The 27617-nt window shown below is 38.2% G+C and overlaps 1 protein-coding gene across 2 annotated transcripts in view; it reads left to right on the plus strand.

Moving 5' to 3' along the window:
• PARD3B (par-3 family cell polarity regulator beta) overlaps window positions 1-27617 on the plus strand; it is a 1231823-nt gene that overhangs the window by 1005996 nt on the left and 198210 nt on the right. For both annotated transcript variants that reach the window (XM_056111836.1, XM_056111837.1), the window contains one exon: window positions 21770-22072. In XM_056111836.1, the coding sequence (XP_055967811.1) occupies window positions 21770-22072 (303 nt within the window). The remainder of the gene's footprint in view (window positions 1-21769; window positions 22073-27617) is intronic.

A 27617-nucleotide genomic window follows, 5' to 3' on the forward strand; every position in this document is an offset into this window, starting at 1 on the left:
ATTTTTTTTTCTTATGCATGAGCCAATCAGTTTTCCCAGAAACATTTGTTGAAGAGGCGTTCTTTGCTCCCCTCCTTTTTTTTCTCCATTTTCAGAGGTGAAGTGACTGTGTATCTGAGGATCTGTTTCTGGATCTTCTATTCTATTCCATTGACCTAAAGGTATATCGTTTTTCCAGTACCACACTGTTTTAATTATTACCACTTTATAGTACAGTTTGAAGTTGGGAAAAGTGGTGTCTCCCATCTTCTCTTTTCCTGAGTGTTGCTTTAGTTATTGGGAAGAAAGGTAAGTGTTCCATATAAATTTCAGGGATATTTCTTTGAAAAATATATGCCTGAAACTCTATAATAAGTATCTTTGTAACTTGGTAATTCACTGTGATTAAATTGCAAAAACTATATAAAAATAAATAAATGAAATGTATGCTTAGGGGCTGGAGATATAGTAAGGTGAGTCAGGCACTTGACTTACATGGAGATGACCTGGGTTCAATCCCCAGCATCCTTTATAGTGCCTGTCAGGAGTTATCCCTTAGGGCAGAGCCAGGAGTCAGTCCTCAGCAAGCTAGTGTGACCTAAAAACAAAAACAAAAGCAACAACAAATATATGTTTTTTTAACACACTCTGGAGCGATAGCACAGCTGTAGGGCGTATGCCTTGCATGCAGCCAACATGGCCGACCCGAGTTCGATTCCTCCACCCCTCTCGGAGAGCCTGGCAAACTACCGAGAGTATCTCGCCCTCACGGCAGAGCCTGGCAAGCTCCCCGTGATGTATTCGATATGCCAAACACAGTAACAACAAAGTCTCCAATGGAGATGTTACTGGGCTCGCTCGAGCAAATCGATGATCAACAGGAGGGCCTTTACTTTTACTTTACTTTTACTGGTAGAGATGTGGGATAGTGGGATGTGGACTGGTATATGAATGAAATCCTATGTCATGAACTGGATTGTAAATCAAATTGTCTAAAATATTTTTAAAGCCACTTACAAAAAGTAGATTAAATGAATAAAATAAAATATATGCTTCTGTACTACACTGAGATGGGCCCTGAGTAAGAACTAAATCTCACTCTAAATAAAGAACCTGAAATTTGTTTTCCTAATGTTAAGTCTCTATAGTTCTCTACTAATCACAATTTCAAAAAAAAAATCTAATATTTCCCAACATTGTACAGATACAATGACAATTTATTGTTCCAGTTAAGAGCTAAACCAAGTCTCCTTACAGATGTTGAAAGATGTTCTAGGTTAATCATAGAAAGTATCGGGGCCACTAAAATGGGCCAACCTATTCAGTGGCCAATTGAGTAGCAAAATCCTACAGTAGGAACTGGGAAGGAGCATTCAGAATGCATCTGATGAAATGACTGTTGGTCTTGTGGAGAAAAACCAATGGTAATTGAGACATCAGAATCCTGTGCCTGAATACCCTTTGCTTATCCCTTCAAACTGAGAGTCCTTACTGTTATCCTGAGGACCATTTATATGTAGCAGAGGTTCCTTTGTAAGCAGGCATGGGAGGAAGTTTCTTTTATTACCTTACCACATGAGAACACATTGATGAAAACACTGTACATATCAAGTGCCATCGGAAATAGCTTGTGCAAGTTCTCTGGAGACTGAACAGTGGTGGGCATCTCAGGTGATTGTTAATGTTTTCCTTTCCCTGACCTTGGTAAGCACATAGAAGAGGATCAGATAACAAAGCTGTTTCTGGTGCTGGACAATCTCCAGCCTAAACCCCTACTAAGGTAAACCTGTCCATTTCCTTTTATTTATTTTATAAAATAGTTCACAATATTTGATTGCAATTAATATTCAACCACCAATCCCACCACCATATACCTTCCCACCACCATATTTAGGATGTTTCCATCCCATACCCCAATCCCTGCCCCAAAGCAAAACCTAAATAATATTTATCTCTAAGATTGTTGCTTCCTACTTTGAATCCCATCAAATGTTGTGCAGTACCCTTGGAGTATGGGTAGGGTATGTCCTATGAAGTGCTGTGTGACTGCACTGCCAGGTGGTCCAGAAAAAGCTTCATTCATGGGTGAGGCTCAGCCTGAGCCCGTGTGGAGAGGGGCCATGAGCATGCTGGTGGTTGACTTCTGAAGGTTTTTGGCTGCCGGGACTGGGTCCCTTGGGGCAAGGAGGGGTCTCACCCACCCCCCTCTGGGTTTCCCCTGAGTGAAACAGCCTGGCGCGGGATACTGTACCATGGTTATAGCAAGTGTCATGTTATGCTCCATGCTCCCTTCTGGGAGAGAAGGACATGCGATCTGTGCGTGGTGGCCAATGATGAGATTATCTGACACCAACCAGGGTTGGCTTATGAGCGTGACTGCTGAGTTGCCAGAGAGAGCGGGTTACAGACAGAGAATCTCTGTTCCCGGTCCTGTTGAAGCGAGAATTCTCAGTCAAAAAGTTTATACCTGGAATTTATGGGGGTTCACTCGTGAGTGAGGCTCAATCCAAATGTGTGGAGAGCAGCCGTCCATTTCCTTTTAGAATGAGGAAAGAACCTTGGTTTGCAGACCTGATGAATACCCTGTGATTCTTCCCCACGACACTCAACTATCTGCTGTCCTTTTCACATAGTTTAGCACAGTGCTTAGCACTTGATGAACATTCAATATGTTAGAAACAAAGAAACCAAATTGACTAACAGGCTCCATGCTTTTGGCATGTGTATGGATATCACATCTTTTCAGAATCAGAACACCTCTTACATGTGAACTGAATAGAGAAGATTGATAAGAAGTGTGTGCTATTCATATCTCAAAATCAGATGTGGTCCTACATTCCCCAAAGTCATTTTTCATTTTTTTAAGTTTTGTGTTTCTGGAGCTCCTCACATCTCTTTCTCTTTCTTTTTCTTTCCTTCTCTTTTTGGCTCTCTTTCTTTCCTTCTTCCTTTCTTTCCTTCCTTTTTTCCTTCCTTCCTTCCTTCCTTCCTTCCTTCCTTCCTTCCTTCCTTCCTTCCTTTTTTTCTTCCTTTCTCTTTCAAATTTGAAGCATCATGACTTACAATGATAGGTTTCATGCACACAATGTACCAACACCACACCCTCCACCAGAGTATCCCTCCTCCATATTCTGGTGAACTCATTCTATAGAATAATTCTCAGGTTCTGTTGCCTTTGGCCATTAGATGATGCAGAGTTGGACAACAAGGCCTTGAGAAACTTGACATTTAGGGCTAAGAAAACAAAGGAAGTAAAGCTGCATCTGCCTGGTATTTTTCTGTGTTCCCCAGATTTCAGCACATTTGAGTATGAGTAACCTTTGAGAACAGAGATGAATGATGTGCCCAGAACAGCATGGGGGCAGGTGGGAAATTCCAGGTGACAAAATAGAAGGAAAAGAAGAATTTAAGGGGAAAGGAAAGAACATGTAGCCAGCTTCCTTTTATTTTTCATCTTTTTCCTGTTTCCTCCCCAGGAAATTCATATAGAATCACAATACCCACAATCATCCAACATTAGGGATTTGTCTGAATATTTTTCCAGATGATGATAAAATTCATCATGTCAAAGACCCATCATTATTTTTTCCTGGTAATCCCTTGTAGTTAAAAGTGCTAAATTCCTCATTATTGTCATACGGAAAGCTTACTCTCCCTTCTGTTTCCAGTGCACAAATAGTAGACAGAATACAATAAATAAATAAGTAAACAAATAAACAATACCCTCTTTTTGCTGCATACAATGTCCGTAATAATGAAAATAACAATAGGGGAAAAAAGAATAAGGATAAAGCACATCAACAAGTAATGAAATCTCTCCTACCCCCAGAGAAGATTTTTATAGATCTTTCTTTAGCATCTGTTTAGCCTGCAACCAGAGGGGCATCTTTTAACATCTTCAATGCCTGCTGTCACTTTTCCCATGGACTTCTCATCTACACTTGCCATAAAGAGAGCCCACATTAACAGAGAAGATAGCAAGCTCTGCCCTTGGTTCCTCCCCACCCCCTTTTGGGGGCCAGTTTCCCAATGAAAGCTAAGGATGTTTACTAAGCACTTCTGAGAAATTTGTCCACATTATGAGAATACAAATTACAGGAATTCAGTACATTAGCAATGGAGAAATTTTAATGGGTCTGGGAAAGGTATAAATTTAAGGAAAATGGAAACTGCAATAGTAGGAGAACCTTCACTGAATGACAATTCTCCTGAAATGGGAGAATTTAATAGCAGTAGAAAAATACTACAGATACTTGAAATTTGATGTTGTAAAAAATGCAAATAATAGAAATTGAAAATGATGGGCTGCAATTTCAAGTTACGAAATGTGCTCAGTATCAAATAGGCAAAAGCTGTCTCATGTGAAAAATTGGGTTGGTTCTGGATCATGTGGGATATGGAAATCTTGGTCTTCCCACCAGGGCAAAGAATCAGTTAACCTGTCTTGAATTCCAAAATTCAAATTCTAACATCACCCCTAATTCATGGACTTCCCAAACTTTGTCTTGACCTGTTATAATGAGAATCCACATGTTATTTATTCCATTTCATTTGGCAAACCATGAACAATGAGCACAAACATAGATGACATCAATGAGACTTATCATTTGATTCTGCTAACCATGAATACCTCTGTGTATTGTTTGCATGTGCGAAGAGGAAAATATGACAGAAAAGGTTTACTTAAAAGATACAGTCAGCAACGTTCAAGAATTTGCATGTTACTATTATTGAATATGATGTTTACTATACAGAAGTATATATATTTTAGCAATATAAGTGATCATTTATCCCTTCAGCCTAGTTCCCTCATCTCTATTAGTTCTGGTTTAGGCTGATAGGAAAAAATGGACAGGACAGAGGGTATCATTGAGAAAATACAGACACATGGTCAGGTATGAAAAAACTTTGAAAAAATATAGTAATGTAGTGTAGTTGGAGTGCTGAGATGCTGATGACAAAGATTTCTTATAAGGTTGGAGCAATAGCACAGCTTATATGGCATTTGCCTTATACATGGTCTACCCTGGTTCAATCCCTGGAACCCCAGATAATCTTCTGAACCCCACCAGGAGGGATTTCTGAGTGCAAAGCCAAAAGTAAGCTCTGAGCATGGCTAGGTGTGACCACCAAAGAATAAAACAATGATTACATATAACCCTGTATTGTCTGATGCTACTACTACTACTACTACTACTACTACTACTACTAATTACTACTAATAATAGCAATGAATGGCTATGATTGTTTTGGGCAAAATCTAAATAACTTTTGATAAAATGGCATTCATAAGGAAAAGCTAAGGAAACTGGGTCTGTTCACTGATAAAAAGAATCATTGTAGTCACCTAACTGCAGCTTCTATTATAAAAGCAGAATTGATAGCAGGACAAATTACCTTCACTTTCAAAAAAGAAGCTGTACAGCAGGTAGTTTATAATCTCTTTTAATGATGCTACTTTTTTTTACCTCGAAGCTCTCCCCTAAAAAACCTCTTCTGACCTCAACTACCGTCACCACTACAGGTAGCTAACCTTCCCTCCCAACTATCTATTCATCTCCTTCTCTGCTGTTTGGGCTCAAACAGCAGCAACAAAGAGTATTTCAGTGCCTACTTCTTCCTAGTACTCACTAGTCAAGTCTGTCAAAACTCACTGTTGACACATCTTGTGTTAGACCAATCAATCAAGAAATGTGCAGTAGCAACAGTATTGTATAAAGCTTTTGAACTTAGAGTATTGAGCCTGAAATACTAATCAATAATATAACTGAAATCATAAAAGGCAAATGACAGAACTTTAAAAAGTATGCAACTGAAATCACAAATAAATTGCTAATATCACAACTGCACAAAGGTCTGAAAAATTGTTTAGGCAGATATGATAGAAAAATCAGTAAAAGACAGTGTTAGCTCACAGGAAAGCAAATGAAAAATGGCCTTTAAGCATAAAAAGATGCTTAACACCACATAATAAGAGACAGGCCAATTAAAACTTCCCTAAAGGTAGCTCAGGGTTCAGGGAACAAGCCTTGCATTTTCTGAGGCCTGAGCATTGAATTTTTCAGCCTGATTGACCAGGAATGGCACCCAAACCCCTTGAGCACTGCTTGGCAGACTACATACATTCCCCCCACCCCTCACAAATAATAAATTCCCTGAAATGTCACTTCTTAGCTATGCTTATCAAATATCCCAGAGTTTATCACATACCCTGTTTGAGACACCAGAGATGTAGGCAGCCTGCTCTATTGTGGGTGGTATGACAAGAAAGAAGCCACAGGAGGAAATTGGCCATAATCTAGGAGAAGGATATGTGAGCATCTCTTTGACCTTATCTTCTACTCCTGTGAATTTATTCTAAAGCTGCAGTGGCAAAAATGGTCTCTGGCTTTTACAAAAGTCTTGTCACTCTGGCACTGTTTTTTTTTTTTAGTCAAAAACTGGCAACATTCATGCCCAAGGGAACATGAATAATTACATGAACAAAAACATCTTCATAGTGAAATACTATGAAGGTTTTGAAACGCAAGAAAGATTTAGGTTCACTAAGATGGAATTTGTTTCTGCACAATGGTAAGTGAAAAAGTAAAGTAGAGGAGAATGTGCACAGTCTTCATCCTTCTGTGATTGACATAATCATATATGTTTCAGTTAGAAAAAGCAAACCAGTACACTTTTGTTGCTAAAGATAGACAAGAGACGTGAAAATGACAACTATTTTGTTATGTCGGAAATAGTAACATTTTACATTTTAACCAATGAAGTCAACCAATGAACATTTTACATTTAACCAAAGATCCAAATAAAAAGAAAAAAAATCAAGTCCCCCCCAAATAAAAACAAACCAAAATGACTAACCTAACTGTAAAACAAATTGATTACACAATCACTCAAGAAAAAAATTAATACAAGAGATATTAGAATATAGCACTTTGACTCTAAATATTTAATATAATATATTCTAATAAAAATAGATCTATGAAGCTATCTTAAACTTTATTAGTAGTTTTAATAATATTATCATGTTACTATATAATTATAATATTGGTAATACTTTAAAACTAACAATGGTATGATAAACTAGATAGGTATTTTTAAAGTGGATATATGGAATACATATAGGATAACACAATATATGATTTGATCTGTTGAATTAATAATCAAGATTTAATTTAGTAAAAATAAATAAGAAAACTATAATGTTGAATTTGCATTGGAAATTTTACAAACTTGTGGTTTTAAAAAAATAAATACATTTCCTGGAGTATGCTCAAATGGAGCAAATGCCTTCTATATGTGACACCCTGTGTTTTATACCTGCCATCACAAACAAACCAAAGATTAACACATATTACCTGGCCCTATCCATAGTAAGTGTTCAGAGGCAATGTCAATGAGCACTTCTCAAACTAGACAGTATACTACCTTCTCTCTGAAAGAACTTTCATTTCAGTCGCTGCTTTCAGTGTAGGGACATGAAACACTCAATTAGAACCTAAACTGTTTATCCAAAAGCAAGAAAGTCATCAAAAACAATACATCTTGTCAAGATTCCAAAGAAGCCAACATAAAACAGTTTCCACTGACCAAATACTGAATAGTGTGTGCAGTAGGAAATGTCTATAATAACCACAGACTCAACAACACTGAACGTATGAGATCCAAACTACAACTACCAAACTTTAAAATGTATGTGTCAAGGCGACAGCCTGGGATCAGGGAGAGGGGAACTTGGGAACACTAGTGGAGGGAAGTTGACACTGGTGGTAAGATTGGTGCTAGAACATTATATGTCTAAAACTCTACTATAAATAACTTTTTAAATCATGGATTTTTAATTAATTTTTTGGTTTTATTTTTGTATTTTTTTGGGTCACACCTGGCATTGTATAGAGGCTACTCCTGGTTCGTGCACTCAGGAATTACTCCTGTCCATGCTGGGGGACCATATGGGATGCTGGGAATAGAACCCAGGTCAGCTGCGTGCAAGGTGAACACCCTACCAGCTGTGCTATCACTCCACCCACTTTAATTAAAATTTTAAAAAATGTTTTAACATGGTCAAAAAGCAGTTCCTGAATAAATGAAAAATATTAAAATGTCAACAATGCAATTAAAAACCCCCAATACATATTTTTTAGAATATTAGTTTATAATGATACTCAAAATTTCCTACCCACCCACCCCTCAAAATTATCTGATAATCCATTTTGATAATCTGATAATCCATTTTACTGTTGAAAGCAAGTTTTTTTCTTACTCTGAACATAATTAACAATTAAAAGCTAGGCATTTATTCTGCCTTTTCTGAATATTCAGTATATTCCATTCAGGTCAATTTAATCAAAACTATTGATATTTTGAGGGGAAAATCATTATAAAAATATGTAGAATTCCAACTGCTAAATAGAAACAATGATTTTAAGAATTCATATTTTATGACCTCCTTTGATGAAATAATTCAGGCAAAAATCATCAGCAGTGTCTACCATAAGTATGGGTTGCGGGGTTGGTAAGATAGAGAAGAGACCAGTATGACAATAATAGTTGGAAAAAAAATCACGCTGGACAAGAACTAAAGTATTAAAATTACTAAAAATAGGTAAAGAATAATGCCCAAAAGGACAGGAAGAGAGAGAGAGAGAGAGCACAGAAAAGCACCAACCACAGAGGCAGTCTGGGAGGGGTAATGGGAGGGAAACTGGGGACACATTGGGATTGGTCTGGGAAATGTACACTGGTGGAGGGATGGTTGTTGGAACACTGTATGACTGAAACTTAATTATGAACAGCTTTGTAAGGGTCTATCTAACAGTGATTCAATTAAAAAAATCAGTGGAAAAATAAATGAATAATTGATAGGAGAAATGCAATGAAGACATTATTTTTTCTTCTTTGTATCACTAAAATTAGGCAAGCAGATATTGTATACTTCTTTTGATTGGGTTTGTTTTGCTTGGGGACCAGACTCTGGTGCTCGGGGGTTGTTTCCTGGCAGTTCTCTGTGGACAAAGCTATGCCGGCGATTAAACATCAGCCTCCAGCATGCTAGGCATGTGTTCCAGAGCTTTGCTTTATCTTCCCACCTGGTAAACCTCTTGATGTAACAATATAAGGTATGTTTGCTACCTTCTGGATCCTTATTTGTATTCTTTGTTGGAACAAATTCCACTGACTTGGTGACTTGCAATAGGAAGTTGTTCTCTCACTGAAACCAGAAGTCTGAAATCGAGGTGGCAACATAATTGATTGCAAAAGAGTGTTGTCCCAAAATAAAAATCTGTTCTGTAGTTCACTCCTACCTTCTGGGGGCTGCCAGCAGTCCTTAGCATTTCTTGACCTGTAAACATGTGACTCTAGTCTCTGATTCTAATTTCACATTGCCTTCTCTGATTTGTCTGTTCTCTGTCTTTTCCTCTTTATAAGGGTACTTCCCATGGATTTTTTACTTGTCTATGTAATCTAGGATTTGACTACATTTATAAAGTCTTTTATCCAAACACTGACACATTCACGGATTCAGACAGATCCTACCATTTAGGGAACAAAAGTTTGACCCAGTACAGTACCCTCCCTGCAAAAGTTGACCCTGAATCTAGTTTTTCTAATGGCACTAACCCATATATTAACCATTAATCATATGTAGTTTTAAATTAAAATTATTTAAAATTCAAAATCTGTTCCTTAGTTGGGCTGGAGCAATAGCCCAGCGGGTAGGGCATTTGCCTTGCACGCAGCTGAGCAGGCCAACTGGAGTTCGATTCCTCTGCCCCTCTTGGAGAGCACAACAAGCTACCGAGAGTATCCCACCCACACGGCAAAGCCTGGCAAGCTACCCGTGATGTATTCAAAATGCCAAACACAGTAACAGCAAGTCTCACAATTGGAGACATTACTGGGCCCTCTCGAGCAAATTTATGAACAATGGGAGCACAGTGCTACAAGACAGTGCTACAGTGTTTCTTAGTTATAGCAGTCACATATCAGATACTCAGTATTCCCATGGGGTGACCACTGTGTTACAGACCATATAGAGAACATTTCCGTTATCATAGGCTCTAGAGCTTATAGAAACAGGAAATATGGGGGTGGGGGTGGAATAAGTTAATTCACACCACAAAGAAGGAAACATTAGAGCATGTGGGACCACTTACAGAATAGTCTGGCTGGTTTCTACAGTAATTCAATTGCACTGAAAAAATTTAAAGGAAAAAATGTACAATTATATAAAAAAGGAGACTTAAGAGACATAGCTAAATTTAATATGTGACTAGTTTTTGAAGTCAAAGATACTTTTAAAGGCACACATTGTGTGGAGAGCTCACAATACTATTATATTTCACTATACTAACTTCTGAGCATCTATTTTCATATATATATATATAAATCTGAGACATGTATACCATATTTAAGTTAAGTTTTATAGCATCAGAACAGGTATCTCAAACTTTTAGTCTCTATAATTCCTCTTAGTTGAAATTCTGGAGAGGCTGGAGAGGATGGGTTCTTTTTTTTTTAAATTGTTATTAGTGAAACACCATGAGGTACAGTTGTAGATTTACAATTTTTTGTGCTTGGGTTTCGATTATACAGTGATCAAATACCCATCCCTCCACCAGTGCCCATTTTCCATCACCATGGATAATATCCCTCCCACCCCCATCCCCCCCATCCCACCCTGCCTCTGTGGCAGGGCATTCCCTTTTGTTCTCTCTCTCCTTTTGGGTATTGTGGTCTGCAAAAGAGGCATTGAGTGGCAAACATGTTCAGTCCATAGTCTACTTTCAACATGCATCTCCCCTCCTGGGAGGATCCTCCAAACACCCTTTATTTGGTGCTCCCTTCTCTATCTGAGCTGCCCTTTCCCCTAGGAGAATGGGTTCTTAAGATAGATTATCACATCTCTAATTTGTAGTGTTTGGAGTATAGTCTTAATTATGCTCTTTTTAAAGTTCTATTTTATTTCATGCTCAAAGGTCTAACTGCAAATAAACTGTAAATAACTAATAATAAATAATAAAGGTCTAACTGTAAATAACCATCTCCACTGCTATGCCTTCATCTCACTTCTCTCACCCGAGCAATTGCAATGGCCCTCTACATGGTCCACATGGCTGGCTTTCTCACCCAGCACTCCCGTTGCCTTCTCAACATAGCCGTCAAAAAGGTCTGTTGAAGTGAATATCAAAGTGAGGTCACCTCACTTCATTGCTTGAAATATCGCATTAGCTTCCTTCTTCACTAACAGCAAAAGCCAGTCTTTAGCATGGACTGCAAGACACCCCCATTTCTTTTCCATTTCACTGTTCCCTCTCTTTCACTCTGGCTTCCTGGCTATCTAGGGCTCGTGCTTGCCTCAGCTACATTGTACTTACTGCCTGGGTGCCTGGAATAGTCTCCCCCAATTTTCTGTATAGTTTCACCCTCCTCCTACTTAATTTAATACTCTATGGTGTCTTGTAGCACTGTAGCACTGTCCTCCCATTGTTCATCAATTTGCTCGAGAGTGCCCAGTAACATCTCCATTGTGAGATTTGTTGTTACTGTGTTTGGCATATCAAGTACATTACGGGGAGCTTGCCAGGCTTTGCTGTGTGGGCGAGATACTCTCAGTAGCTTGCCGGGCTCTCCTAGAGCGGTGGGGAAATCGATCGTGTTGGCCGGATCAACCGCATGCAAGGCAAACGCCCTACCCGCTGTGCTATCACTCCAGTCCAGTGTCTTGTATTAACATATATTTGTTTGCCTCTCCATGCTCATATCATTGTGCTTGTTTCATTTTCCTCTATGATACTCATATATTCTAATATTTTTCCTTTATTATTGTGTTATCTATTTATGCCTTCCTTGCCCAGACTATAAATTCTACAAGGGCAAGGATTTGTATGCACATTAAATCCCCAGCATCAAGAACAAAATCTAAAACATGTCGGTTCTCAATAAATATTTGTCGAATGATAAACGCACACACTTGTAATAGACTTAAAAACAAGTTGTCTAGTCTTTAGAGGATATGTTTATGGATCAATAAGAAAGATTTATAGTTTTCAAAATCAATAGCTGGTCTACAAATTGGTATGATTGAAATATTTTAATTGCTTGAAAGGGTGTGTTTCCTTAAGTAATTAAAATATTTTCCCCTCAATCACACTCATTCTGTTAATTCGTTATGAGAGTAATTATTTTTAGGTAATGCATTTAAAAAGGAAAGAATTACATATAAGTAAATTTAGAATTAATGACTATAAATATGTTAGATTTTAACGTTTTGAAAAGTTATAAATAGTATAATTGGCATTTTTGCTTTTATTTTCTTTTTCTGATTAATGTTGTTTAATTGAAGTATAATTTACATACATATGTATCTGAAGTAAACAAAATATTATCTGTTCTACTTTGATGAATGTTTACCAAAATACATTCCATGAAGCAATGATATTATTTTGTTCATCGTAGCATTATTTTGCCTGATCAAGAACTTCCTTTAATTTAAATTTTTTGGTGTCTAGCTTCTTCCACTATGTGTGATCATTTAAAATTTATTCTTGTACTTGGATATTTGAGAACATAATTTTCCTATTTTTTCCAGTGCACATTCCATGGATATGGATATATCTATTTAATTATCCACACACTATTAATTGAAATCTGAATTATTTCCATCTTTTCCTGTGGTGAATAAAGCTGTAATGAGTATTCTTAAGGATTTTATGAAAAAGTTATTATCATTTCTTTCATATCTGAGTATCTGAGAGGCGAACTGTTGGTCTTAGTTTTAATAAATGTCAGTTTTATAAAAAATCCCAGATATTTTCAAAAGGAATGTTATACTTACTCCAGTAGTGTTTGAAATTTCTGGGTGCTTTATATCCTCTCCAAGTGTCAGTAGTGGTGGTCCTTCATTTCATAAGGATATCTTGTGGTTTTAATTTGTATTTCTTCAGTGACTTATAATGCTATTCACGTTTTCATTTGCTTATTGGGCATTTCCAGATTTTTTTGGGGGTAAAGATTCAATTTAAATACTTTTGCACAATGCTAATGGGATTGCTTTTCTTTTTATTATTAATTTGCAAGTATTTGTGATGTCTTTATACATATTCTTTATAATGTATGTGTGTTGCAAATATTTTTCTCTTCTTTGTCTATAGCTTCTTGGTGTTTGTAATAAAAAATTTAGCTTTGTTGAAGTCCAATTTATCTGTGTTTTCATGGTTTATTCTGTCCATCCTCTCTAAAATGTATTTGCTCCCCCGATATTAGAAATTTGGTTGAAGATGTTTTAAGTTATTTTATTCTAGTAGATTCATTATTATCTTGATATTCCTATATTTCATCTTCACTTGGTTTGGGGGTAAAATATAACATGAGAACCAAACTCCTTTTTTCCCTTATGGGTAAACCATTCTTGCAGCACCACTTTTGTAGAAGATATTTTCCTTTTTCTGTTTAATTATGTGGATGACTCTGTGGTGAATCATTTCCTGAATATGTGTTGATTCTACTATGTCTCTTGTTCCATTTAGCTATTTAAACTTTGACTTGAATCCTGAAACTTTGTAGTACACCTGATATTGGTAGCATAAGTCAACTGTCACTGTCACTGTCCTCCCGTTGTTCATCAATTTGCTCGAGCGGGCCCAGTAATGTCTCCATCGTGAGACTTGTTACTGTGTTTGGCATATCAAATACGTCACGGGGAGCTTGCCAGGCTTTGCTGTGTGGGCGAGATACTCTCGGTAGCTTGCCAGGCTCTCCGAGAGGGGAGGAAGAAGCGAACTCGGGTCGGCCATGTTGGCCGCTTGCAAGGCAAACACCCTACCCGCTGTGCTATTGCTCCAGCCCACAAGTCAACTATATTGTAATTTTCAAAAATGTTATTTTGCTACTCTTGACCCTTTAACCATTCAAATGAAATAAAAATTGTGGACCAGAGAAATAGTATAGCAGTTAGGACTTTTGCCCTGCACGTATCCAACCCAGGTTTGGTTTCTGGCACTCCATGTGGTCCCCCAAATCCACCAGGAGTAATCCCTGAGTATAGAGCCAGGAGTAAGTCCTGAGACTGTTCAGTGTGGCCCCAAAACAAAAACAAATAAATGAAAAATTTAAATCACATTGTAAATTTGGGAAAAATCTGCCAAGAGTTTATTGGAAAGATATTGAGTCTATAGAACAGTTTAGATCAATTTACCTCTCTTTTAGAATATAGAAAAAAATCATATTTTATTATATTTTATTTTATTAATTTAGAATAGGCTGGAGCGATAGCACAGTGGGTAGAGCATTTGCCTTGCACAAGGCCAACATGGCTGACCCAAGTTAGATTCCTCCGCCCCTCTCGGAGAGCCTGGCAAGCTACCAAGAGTATCTCGCCTGCACAGCAAAGTCTGGCAGGCTCCCCGTGACGTATTCAATATACCAAACACAGTAACAAGTCTCACAATGTTACTGGGCCCGCTCAAGCAAATCAATGAACAATGGGAGGACAGTGACAGTGACAATAGTGTTAAGGTTTATTATATCAATATAAAATGATCTTCCCCATTATCCATACATCTTTTCCTGTCTGATCTTCTTCCCTAGTTTCCCCTCTAGCTTCACTGTTTGGTAAATGGCTGTGTATTCCCATGCCAAGGGTTTTTCTTTGTTTCAATAGCACAGCAGTAGGGCGTTTGCCTTGTGTGCAGCCAGCCCGGCAGAGCCAGGTTTGACTCCTCTAGCACTCTTGAAGAGCCTGGCAAGCTACCGAGAGTATTCAATATGCCAAACACAGTAACAACAAGTCTCATAATGGAGACGTTACTGGGCCTGCTCGAGCAAATCGATGAACAACAGGAGGACAGGGCAGACAATAATACCAAGTTTTCTGGTTCATATATTAAGTACAGTGCTCATTCTATTAGTTATTATTCATTCTTTGCAATGGTGTTATTTTTTAATGAAGATTGGATTTCTGCACTTTTGTTAAATTTATCTTTAATTTTGTGCTGTTCTTTAACCCTATTTTACATTGTGTTTTTTTTAAGTTAATCATGTCTCATTTCACTATTAGTGTATGATTTTATTGTATAATTTTACCTGTAATATTTACAACAAAAACTATCATTAAGGAAAAATTTCCTGATATATGTATGTGAGCATAAATCTAGAAGTCTCCAAGAGTGGGCCCCCAAATAAAAACAAACATATTGAAAGTTGTAAGCCTAGAATAACTTTTCTGGTAAGAGTAATGGACTTATTAAAAGAGGAAATAAAGTAATTTGGCAAAATAAGTAAAAGGAACAAGTTATTTATAAGTTGTAATGGAAATGAGATTTTTGTTTCATTTTTCAATAGCACATTTTGTTATAAGGGAATGGAATCCCTTATTTAAATTACCTCAAGAAAAAAAAATGTTAGCCAGTAATTTTATGTTAAAAAGAATTTTCTTTCAGCTGCCAATACATTTCTCCCAAAGTGAATAAAAACACTCAGGTGACTCTGTTCAGTTCAGATGGTCCGGAGTCCTTCTAAGAATGATCCTTGAGTACAGAGCCAGAAGTAAGCCCTGAGCACTGCTGCATGTCTCCCATCTCTTCCCACCACACTAATGTAGTTGATTCTTAAATCCTTCTAGTTTACCGTTCTGTGGGCTTCTGGTTTCTATTAGTTATCTTATTCTTGGGCTGGAGCGATAGAACAGTGGTAGGGCATTTACCTTACACGCAGCCAGCCCAGCCAAGCTAGGTTCGATTCTTCCGCCCCTCTCGGAGAGCCTGGCAAGCTATCGAGATTATCTCGCCTGCAAGGCAAAGCCTAGCATGCTACTCGTGATGTAGGCAATATGCCAAACATAGTAACAACAAGTCTCACGGTGGAGACGTTACTGGGCCCACTTGAGCAAATCAATGAACAATGGGAGGACCGTGACCATGTGATTGTGATCGCAAAACAACAAATTGTGAGACTTGTTACTGTTTTTGGCATACCGAATATGTCATGGGGAGGTTGCCAGTCTTTGCTGTGCGGGCGAGATACTCTTGGTAGCTTGCCGCGCTCTCCTAGAGGGGCAGGGGAATCGAACCTGGGCTGGCCATGTGCAACGCCTTACTCGCCCAATTTTACGGATAAAGTTTTTTATTGAATTATTGTTTGTTTGCAACTATATAATCTTCAGTGAGAGTTTACCTCTCTGTGTCTTAATACTCTCCACACACTCCACCAAATTACCAGTGCACCCTACTACCAAAAAGAACTCATTCTCTCATTTCTCATGCCTATTTCTTTGTTATCTATCATAATTTTAACTGGGTCTCCAATTTTTGGTTTTTCATATTTCTCATGAGGGAAACCACAAGAGTGTCTTTCTTTTATTTTTATTCATGTCTAAGTTTATCCTGGATTTTCAGATAACTAGGTATTTATCCTTCCTAAAGCAAGTTGGACACTTGAGCCTTACATTTTCTCTTTAGTTATATTTAATGTGCAAAAGAATTAAGATTCATTAAATTAATTTCACATTCTACGGTGCTATTTTTAAAAATATGTGCTAAAATGTAGTGTTAGATGACTTGTTCTTAGTGACCTAAGATCAGAATTGAAGCAGCTCCATTTTATATGGTTCTCTTAAAACATTTCTTACCAAGTCTACTGGGTAAGACATTATTTGCATAGAAAAGTATCTTAGATTATTGTTTTCACTTTGCTGAATTGTTGCTTTTTCCTCTATGCTAGTTTTGCATCCGCAGTAAAGCAAGTTGATGCTTCTTTTTTCTTCGCCTGAAGATTGTTTGTATTTAGCCAATGTATTTTTTATATATGAGTATTTATTCAGCCTCTGATTAGCTGATTGAATTGGATATGAACTTCACCTTACTTTTTAAAAAATTTTTATAATTTTATTTATTAAATCACCTTGAGACCAGTTACAAAGCTTTTGGGTTTAAGTCTCGCTCATACAATGAAACACCCGTACCTTCACCAGTGCCCATTCTCCACCACCAAAAACCCCAGTATACCCCCATCCCACACCTTCCCCCTACCTGTGGGGCAGATATGATTTTCACATTACTCTCTCTCTACTTTGATCACATTCAATATTTTGACACCAGATTCACCATTATTACTTGGGATTTTACCCCAACACTCAGATATGCTGAAAAGGCAACAGTAGACAATTTGTTTTCTATTGCTGGTTAAGAATAACATATGTTGTCACGTGGCTGCAGTAGTGGCTGCGTGATTTTGAAATTTGGAGATTTTAACACTTAAATCTAGAGGGATTTCTGCCAAAACCTGCTGGGTTCCAAGATTTGTTCTTGAGTCTCTGGAATCATGGCCGTTAAGCAATGATCAGGATCCAGAAAGGCCATTCATGGGCGGAGACTCAGGGTCTCATTGGGACGAGGAGGAAAGGGCCGGCTCCACCCCCATCTCGTGAGGCCCCGCATGTCTTGTCACTGAGGGCCCAAACCTGACTGGCCAGTGGCCTTTGGAGGATGGCGGCCACCGAGCCACCTAGGGGGACCAGGTGGAGGGACAACACCCTTTCCACCCTAGGGTTAGCCAATGTATTTTTAAGCATTCATATTCTCCTTGCTTTGATGTGCACATAGTTGTGAGGATGGGTGGGGAGTGTTACACATACTTGGTTATAGTGTTCACACATTTGGTTACATTGCCCTGAAGACCATGTCTTTGTGGTACCTGGGTCTCAGGCAGCAGGGCACTGGGGTTCATTAAACTCTTGGTCCCCTGCCAGGTACAGACTCACAATCTTATGTCTACAAGATGGCCAGTGTATCACTGAGCTATCTCAGGTACTTTGTGAAGTTCTTTCAGGGTAGGAGGAACTATCTTTCAGTATGATTTTCTCTCTTAAAAATCCCTCTTTTTCCTCCATTCTAAAGTTGGAATCTCATGAAAATTTACCCTAAAGTTACAGGATCATACCACTTTTTTCATATTCTCCTCTTCTCTCTCTGTGGCTTTTAGTGAAATATGTGTCTTGCTACTAAAGTAGACATATCAATTTTTGGTACACTGCCAAATATAGGTCAAGTTCAAATTTCACTGCATGAAATTTGGGTTGAACTAAGTCTAAATTTGGCTTTAGTTCAAATTTTATAGCACATCTAAGATTTTATGGCCCTTTTCCTTCTTCCCCGATAGATGGAATTTTTCTACTCAAATTTTCACTATTTTGTTCATATGGCATTTCAAGGATACAGTGTATTTTTAAGCAGAGTAACCATACTCTGTTCCATTACTTTCTAGTGTCCTATTAAAGACCTTTCTGTGACACAGATACATCATAGAAATGCATTTTGAGTATGATTTTTAACACATAGATTAAAGGGGGTCATAACAACATAAAGGAAAAATGCTAAGAATACTCTAGTTTAACATAGTTCAATAGGACTTCCTTCAGTTATGGAATAATTTTATACTTTTACTGTCTGATATAGTGGTCATGAAACAGAGAGGCCTATTGAGCATTTGAAATGTGATTTGCAACATGTAGGAGCTGAATATTTAATTTCATTTCATTGCAGTTATTCAAATTTGCGTATATGAACCATATGGCTAATGAGCAGCATATTTGACATTGCAGATTGACGCTATCTAAAGCCTGAACTCTGGACTATGATTTAAAAAAATGGACATTAAAATAACATATTCAAGAGATGTATTGGGGAAAAAGGGTTGTTTCTTAAGGGAAAAGATAAAGAGAAAATTTAAACAATGCAAAGGCAATATACGGGGAAAGAATGAAAGGCTGGTGATAGCATCAATGAAAAGCATTTATTTTGAAAAATAAACTCCTTCCTTCCTTCCTTCCTTCCTTCCTTCCTCCCTTCCTTCCTTCCTTCCTCCCTTCCTCCCTTTTTCCCTCCCTTCCTCCTTCCCTCCTTCCTCCTTCCCTCCTTTTCTTTCTTTCTTCTTTTGTTTTTAGGTCATACCTAGTGGTACCCAGGGCTTACTCCTGGTTCTGCGTCCAGGAATCATTCATGGTGATATTCCAGGCACCATAGAGGGTACCAGGAATTAAATTCAGTTCACCTGTATGCAAGTAGCCCTACAGACTACTCCTACCCTGAAAAATTGTCATACTGTCACTGTCACTGTCCTCCCGTTGTTCATCAATTTGCTCAAGCGGGCCCAGTAACATTGTGAAACTTGTTGTTACTGTGTTTGGCATATTGAATGGTCACGGGTAGCTTGCCAGGCTTTGCTGTGTGGGCAAGATACTCTCAGTAGCTTGCTGGGCTCTCCGAGAGAGGAGGAGGAATCGAAGGCTGAGGAATCGAACTCCAGTCAGCCGGCTTTGCCACATGCAAGGCAAACACCCTACCCGCTGTGCTATCGCTCTAGCCCTGAAAAATAGATTTTTGTAATAATTTGATTCCCTAGTAGTAAGTCTTTCAACTGGAAATGACTGTGCACATAGCATTCTCTCACCGAAGGTCAGAGAACTACCAAACAGAATCTATTTTTCTGATTTTTCTCTCACCAGAGATTTTCTTTTGCTTCCATATGTCTTTTTAAGAGATTGTCCTATCCTGCTCCCCATGGAGAGATCCTCAACATATAGCATAATAGTGATGGTTTAGAGAAATTACTGTTTCACCCACTGAGTGATTAGTACGAAATTATTTACTGACACACCCAGTGATGCAGAGAAAAGCAGTGAGAGATTTAGTTTTGTTTTACAAAGGAAAATGTTTTCCATATAGGGAGTACTTTTCATCTAAAAATATTTACAGACTCAGCAAGCAAAATTAGTGAGAAAACATCAAAGAAAAAAAGTAGTGATGAAATAAGGAACTCAAATATGAACGTTTTATATATATATATATATATATATATATATATATATATATATATATATATCCAGCTTGATGTTTTCTTGTTTCACTAGCACAAACATTTAGCACTGAGCAAAAGCACTTAGTCATTCATCTTTATGCTGAGTGATTTCTTTTGAAGATACTCACTTAGAAGGCATAGTATCCACTACTTTATTGGTGCCTTTCATTCTGTTTGCAATGGAAATCTATCCTGATCATTACAGTACAGCAAGCAATCTCTGATAATTTTGTCCACACTGTCCCTAGGAAACTTGCTTTGCTGCACAATGAAACAGGTTATCATCTTATTTTAAAAATATTCAAAACAAACATCTATGAATCTAGAACTAACTGCTTTGAAAGATGGCAGGCAAGGCCTCTGAATGCGTAGCCTTCTAGAACTCCCTTTCATGTTCATTCAAAATCCCTTGGAGATTCAATCTTCCATTTACAAAAATATAAATACACTGGATTACTTTTGTGTAGGATAAATGAGTCAAAAGAGTCATGCAATAATCTATCCTGCAATAATTCATTTTCATCTGTTGGGCATTGAAGAAGTTATGATTTTTGTTGTTGCTGATTTTAACATATACTGCCTTCTTTATGTTTTTCCCTTTTTTTCATATTTCCTTCTCTCTAATAAAAATATAACTTCTAACAATAGAAGACACCTTGAAATATCATGACTTTTAACGTTGTGGCTTTTTTTTGCAAAAAAATTGAATATTCTATAAAATAAAACTATCTTCCATGTGCAAAAACAGCTGTTTTGTTTTAAGAGGAGAAAATACTAAGCAAGCTCTTTCTTTTTTAACTCACCCAAGTCTTCTCTGTATGTCTCCAAGCATATATAAATCTTCTTTTTTTCTACCACACATCCTTCGTATATTCCCCCTGGGCCCAGGATTTCAGACTTGTCCCCATCCTTTCTTGAGAATCTTTCTTTGGTCACCTCAGCCTCATTCTCTTCTGTCACTCTAAAGAACAATACATGTTGTTTTCCCACTGATATAATATTATATTATTTTCTCATTGGTGCCAAACACTTTCCAACACTATCAGATCACCATTGTGCAGAGAGATCTCACAGTGACCTTTCCATTTTTACAAATAGCTGGGAATTTGGGGAGCTAATCTAACACTTTCCAGATTAAATGTCAAAATTTCAAAATTCAGATGAATTTGGAATCTACCTAAGTATATTTTCTGCTCCCATTCCCAGTAGTCTACATAGTACACTGATTAGCAGTAGCATTTTGTAATATCACTTAAGGCTTTAGTACCGTGGAATTCTGCCAGTAATGGTGTTTAATTCACTTATATGCATCAATTCATCTCTGTCAGAAGCCTATTAATTTCTTCACTATTTTATGCTGTCTCTAGTCCCTATATAATGAGACACAATGATTCCCATTTGTGTAACCAAAAACTTAAGAGTCTCTTATAAATTACCTCTGATCCCACTGCTTTTAGTGATCCAAAAGCCTCTCAATTCCTTTTTTGTATTTAAATCAATTTTGCAAGTTTCTTTATTTATAGGAATATACTGCATCTCTATAGAACCAAATAGTGAAATCATATAAAAATGCAAGTTTTGGATGGACTCTTAAACATGAATTTCTCTTTCAATAAAATCTTCCAGACTATGATACCAAGCACATTCCACTTATAAGGAGAGGATGTTAATAAAAATCAGCTCAGACTATGCAATTGGATAAGTCATTAATGCGCAAGATGTCACAATGTTGCTGTAAATATAAAGACTAGTAACAAATAAAGCTCGAAATATATAATTATTCCTATAAAATATACTGTTGATATTTTTCTGTGGTATATTCTTGATAAACAGTAAAATAATAGTCAAGTGACTAAAGAGTGCTAGTGTGGAATATTCAGGACAATATATCATTCTATTAACATATATCTCTTACATATATCTCTGTTCATTTTTTCAGGATTGGAGCAAAACATCAGGAGCTAAGGGAAAAGCAGACAAGAGGTTCTGGTGATTTTGCTACTGGGGTAACTGGATCCTTGCATGATATGGATGACGATGAAATAGATCCCAATTACGCCAGAGTAAACCACTTCCGGGAGCCATGCGCATCTGCAAATGTCTATAGGTCTCCATCTCCACCTCGGGCTGGACCATTGGGTTACCCTCGGGATGGCCGTCCACTATCTCCAGAAAGAGATCACTTAGAGGGTCTCTATGCCAAGGTCAACAAGCCATATCACCCACCAGTGCCAGTAGACAGGTAATAAAACTTATTGTAAGGTACATATACTTTTTATTCACCATGTTTCAAATCATCTCTACTGCTGAAGCAGTTAAAAATACATCTTTCAATCTATTAAAACTGAAGTGACAGAGAATCTTTGACAATTGCTATGCTTTGACTTACCTGTAAAGTATCAGTCATCAAAAACAAAACAATAGCCAGCTATAAGGACAGTATAAATGAATAGCAGCAGATGAGTTTATGGGGAAACAGGGAACAAACTTTGGAAAAAATAATGTGACAGAGAACTAATGATGATAACTTTAAAGGAAAATAGCCCCTTCTCTGAATTCCTACTATGAATGACTTACTCTAAAGGATGGCATGATACTTGGACATGAGGAGACAGAGAATGATGACTTCTAAGGGGGAGGAATGTTGCAAAGGACCTTGAAAAGTGAGATGGGGAGATAGGGTTTAATACTTGAGAAAAAGATCTTCCTGTGTAGGTACTCATGGATAATCAGAGGTTAAAAAAACATCAACAAACCCCTAAAGAGATAATCTTTTTTTTTTAATTAGTGAATAACCGTGAGGTAAGTTACAAACTTATAAAACTTTTGTATTTCAGTCATACAATAATCATTTACCCATCCCTCTTCCAGTGCCCATTCTCCTCCACCAGTGTTCCCAATATCCCTCCCACCACCTCAACCCCTTTCCCTCCCACCCCACCCCGCCTCTATAGCAGGGCATTCCCTTTTGTTCTCTCTCTCCTTTTGGGTGTTGTAGTTTGCAATAGAGGTATTGAGTGGCCATTGTATTCGGTCTATAGTCTAGTTTCGGCACGCATCCAAAGAGATAATCTTGGCAATAGAAGTTTGATGAAGTAAAAAAGAGATAAGAGGTGACAAGGCCAAGAATCTTTAGATTTAGAAACTAGAGGAAAGATTATAGAACCATCTTGTCAGTACAACTGAAGTACGTTGAAAACAAGAAAATTCCAGCCCCTCCTCCTGCCAGAGTAAAAATGTTTCTTCTCTTGAAAGACTAATATAAATGTTTTAGTCAATATACATTTTTAGGTGATCCTTGGAATCACACATGCTGGAAATGAATTGACTGGCCTTGTTTTAATCTAGCTGTAACTTAAAATCCAAAGAGATGAGGGTAAGTGGGAGACGAGGTGGAGAAGGAAGGATAGCAGGCACAAAGAACTTTCATTCTGGGTGTTAAAAAGACCGTGTCCCAGATTTCTTTGGGGCCTGGCAACCACCTAGTCACTATTAGTAACTAGCTTTTGTGTGATGGTGTGATATATTGCACATGTTTACCATTTACATTTCCCCAGCTGGGTAATATTATGCACTTTCAATTAGGTTGGGGAGAGGAAGGGAAATCATGGCATTTTTATGCAGACTGTAAAGTGTAGCTTCACAAGACTGATTACCTTTCAGAGGCTTTCCAATAACCAAGAGGGAAGGAAGGAGCAATTTTTAATCCTTACTGTCAAGCTTCCAGGTTGATAGTATTAAAGAAAGATGGTCAAGTTTTTTTCTTTAGGATAAAATGAAAATATAAATTTCTATGACTGTCTGAGACAGCCATAATAACTAAACTGTTAATTCAAATAGCTGATTAAGTGTTGGCCTTTTTCTCCCAAGCCTTCATATAGGGTTCAATTTTTATCATGTAAATGATAATACTAGGCACGAGTCTCTTCTGGCACAGATCATAGACAATCTTGCTGTCCCTAAATCAGATAGGTTTTCAGAGCAATTCATTTTGCATGTGCCCAGTGCCAGGAACCAAGTGCAGAGAGAGGAACAATTTCTAGGAACTTCCAATACCAATATTTCCCTGTACTAATCCCAGAGAAATAAAAAATGAGACATTCTATTGCTAGTCAAATAAATGCAGAGAATTCTCAGTTAATTCATACCAGAGGTTTACATATTATATTCTTAGCCCCAACGTATTAGTATACATTGCAAACATCTAAGAGGAGTATCTATTAATTAATATTTCTCAAGCTCTCAAATTTTTGTCACCTAACATTTATTTTTTCCCCCAGACCCTGTGATTAACCTCTGTGACCAATCTCGGGGACTCTATCCTTAGATAATTCTCAACTATGTATTTTGACCAGGAAATAAATTCCCTAGGGTAATATTAATTATAACCATTTTAGAATTATCTCAGAAAAAATATATATTAATCACAGCACATCCCAGATATATTTGTAGATTTGTCTTTTCTTTATCTTTCCTTTGACTCTTACCCCTTTGTATTGATAAATTGTCGAAAACTCTTTTAGTGGAATTTTGATTGTTGTCATACTTTTGGATAACATATTAAAGTGTGACTCTTTGGTACTTAGAATTATCTTTACTCTGCTTATTCTATAAGTTTTTAAAAAATTCATTTTTGTTTTGGCACAGTAAAGTCATCTGATAATTTTAGCTATTGTTATTTTCATTACTACTCTATTATTATTATTGTTTTCTATCAATGAAATTCTGAACTTCCCTGATGTTTCCAGTCAAGGTAGAGCTAAGATCGTTGCTTTGAGTTCTAAAGTTCCCAGATATAGTCAAAGGCATTCCATTTAGCTAACATCTGTTCAGTCTTGTATTCATAAAAAAGAGTTAATTATGCATCTACTGTGGTTCAAACAACTATAGTAACTTCCAAGTAAGATGTAAATATAACTGAGATATGTTCTCAGCCCACAAGGCTAATATGAACACAAGTAAAAAATGTTTTGTTTTTGCCATCTTATACTGGACTGCTCAGGAAGAATTTCCCATTGGAAGTCTTATTTGAACTCAAATTGGAAGGGTTAGTAAGAATTGAACAGATCCAGTAAAAACTTTGAGAATAATTAGATAATAATAAGCATGTACATGTAAAGTTTCCTGAAAGAAGTGGCATGTGAGGGAAATATTCACAGTATGAGTTGTGAAAGTAATAGAATATGAGCCTGGAAGGCAGGGTAGAGCCAGAATGTCAGTGAATATCCTCCATCTTGTGTGAATACTTAGCTGTCTGGGGATCTGCATGAAGAAGGGTTCTGCAGGTGAATAGTGGTGTCTGTTCTAGACTGCAGAAAGATGCATTCCTGTCATGCCTATTTATGTATTTGCTAATCCTCTGGACAGTGGTCACCATTGAGAAGCCATAATTAGAGGAAAAACTGACAGATCTGTGTTTGGAAAAATAACCCTGCTAGCTTAATAGCAGACAAGGAAGAAGATGGTTAGACTGTGGACAAATTAAGGTGCGATTAGAGTATTGAAAGATCTCAAGGATCTCAATTTTAAAAAAAATGATATTTTGGAGAGAAAAGAATGTAAGAAGCACCTAAAAAATCTTTAGATTATAATTTTTAAAAATTATATTAAACAAAGATCTGTAGAGGTAAGATTTTCAAGTATTTTATTTTTATTTATTTATTTATTTATTTTATGTAGGAGTACTGCTATTTATTCAGCCACTGATTAGCTGATTGAATTGTGCATGAACTCCACGATTTTTTTTTCATTTTTTATAATTTTATTTATTGAATCACCGTGAGAGCAGTTACAAAGCTTTCGGGTATAAGTCTCGGTCATACAATGAAACACCCGTACCTTCACCAAGTGCCCATTCTCCACCACCAAAACCCCCAGTATTTTCCCTTCCCACACCCTCCCCCTACCTGTGGGGCAGATGATTTCTACTTTACTCTCTCTCTCTACTTTGGTCATATTCAATATTTCGACACCAGACCCACCATTATTATTTGAGATTTTACCCCAACACTAGGATCTGGGCTGGAGCGATAGCACAGCGGGTAGGGCGTTCGCCTTACAAGCGGCCAACATGGCCGACCCGAGTTCAATTCCTCCACCCCTCTCTGAGAGCCTGGCAAGCTACCGAGAGTATTCGATATGCCAAACACAGTAACAACAAAGTCTCCAATGGAGACGTTACTGGGCCCGCTCGAGCAAATCGACGATCAACGGGAGGGCCTTTACCTTTACCTTACTAGGATCTGCTAAAAAGATGCATTCCTATCATGCCTATTTATGTATTTGCTACATAAACAGTAGACAATTTGTGCTCTATTGCTGGTTATGAATAACATATGATGTCGCGTGGCTGCAGTAGGGCCATGTGATTTTGAAATTCCGAAATTTTAACACTTAAATCTAGAGGGATTTCTGCCAAAACCTGCTGGGTTTTGATATTTGCTCCTGAGTCTCTGGGATCATTCCCATTGAGCAGCTTGATCAGGAGCCAGAGAGGCTGTTCGTGGGGATGACTTGGGGTCTCTTTGGGATGGGGAGGCCAGGACTGGCTCCACCCCCATCCTGTGAGGCCCAACAAGTTTCATCACTGCGGGCCCAGACCTGACTGTCCAGTGGACTCTGGAGGATGATGGCCACCGAGCCAACATAGGGGTATGGTGCAACATAGGGGTATGGTGCCGCCAGCAGGTCATTCTGTACCTGTGAGGCAAGTGCATCAACAGCCTGATGGCGCCTTCAGACTTCCAGATACCCCAAAATTGCTGCTGTGCCTCTGGCCAGACCCCAAAAACTTGGGACAAAGTTTACCAAGAAAGTAAACGGCCAAAAGTTAGGTATGTGGGAAACACACCCACAAACCACCTCTGGCTCAGCTATATAATTGGATGCATGACCTCTCTGGTTCCTGATTGAACTGCTTAATGGCCATGATCCCAGAGACTCAGAAACGAATCTCAAAACCCAGTGCCTTTTGGCAGAAGTGTGTCCAGTCCCTGCAGTAGGTTGCCGGTGCTGGGCAAACCCAGGTGGGAATAGGTTTCATGCCTTGGCCTGTTCCCCCTGGCGGCCCAGTGGCTGCCATCCTTCAGAGGCCAGTGGGTTTGAGGTCAGTCAGTTTTGAGCCCCCAGTGACGAGACACGCAGGGCCTCAGGGGATGGGGGTGGAGCAGGGCCAGTCCTCCCCACCCCAAGGAAACCCCAAGTCATCGCCCACAAACGGCCTCTCTGGCTCCTGATCAAGCTGCTTAATGGCCATGATCCCAGAGACTCAGAAACAAATCTCGAAACCCAGCGGCTTTTGGCAGAAATGCATCCGGACCCCACAGTATGTTATTATCACTGGGCCACCCCAGGGAGAAAAGGGTATTGTCACTCCACCTGCTCCCCCTTGGCGGCTCAGTGGCCTTTATCCTCCAGAGGCCATTGGACAGTCAGGCTTGGGCCTGCAGTCACGAAACTTGTTGGGCCTCATGGGATAGGGTGGGGGGTGGGGAGCCGGGCCTGTCCTCCCCACCCCAATGAGACCCCAAGTCATCACCCACGAACGGCCTCTCTGGCTCCTGATCAAGCTGCTTAACGTCCATGATCCCAGAGACTCAGAAACAAATCTCAAAACCCAGTGGCTTTTGGCAGAAATTCGTCCGGACCATGCAGTAGGTTACTGTCGCTGGGCCAGCCCAGGGGGGAAGGATTTTCAAGTATTTTAGAGAGCTTAATAAAATAAGTACTAAAGGGGTTTCCTATAAGATACTGAGAAATCAGTTAATATAGAACAATTGCAGTAGAAA

The sequence above is a fragment of the Sorex fumeus genome, unplaced genomic scaffold, assembly GCF_029834395.1.
Source record: "Sorex fumeus unplaced genomic scaffold, SorFum_2.1 ptg000014l, whole genome shotgun sequence".
Lineage (NCBI taxonomy): Eukaryota > Metazoa > Chordata > Mammalia > Eulipotyphla > Soricidae > Sorex > Sorex fumeus.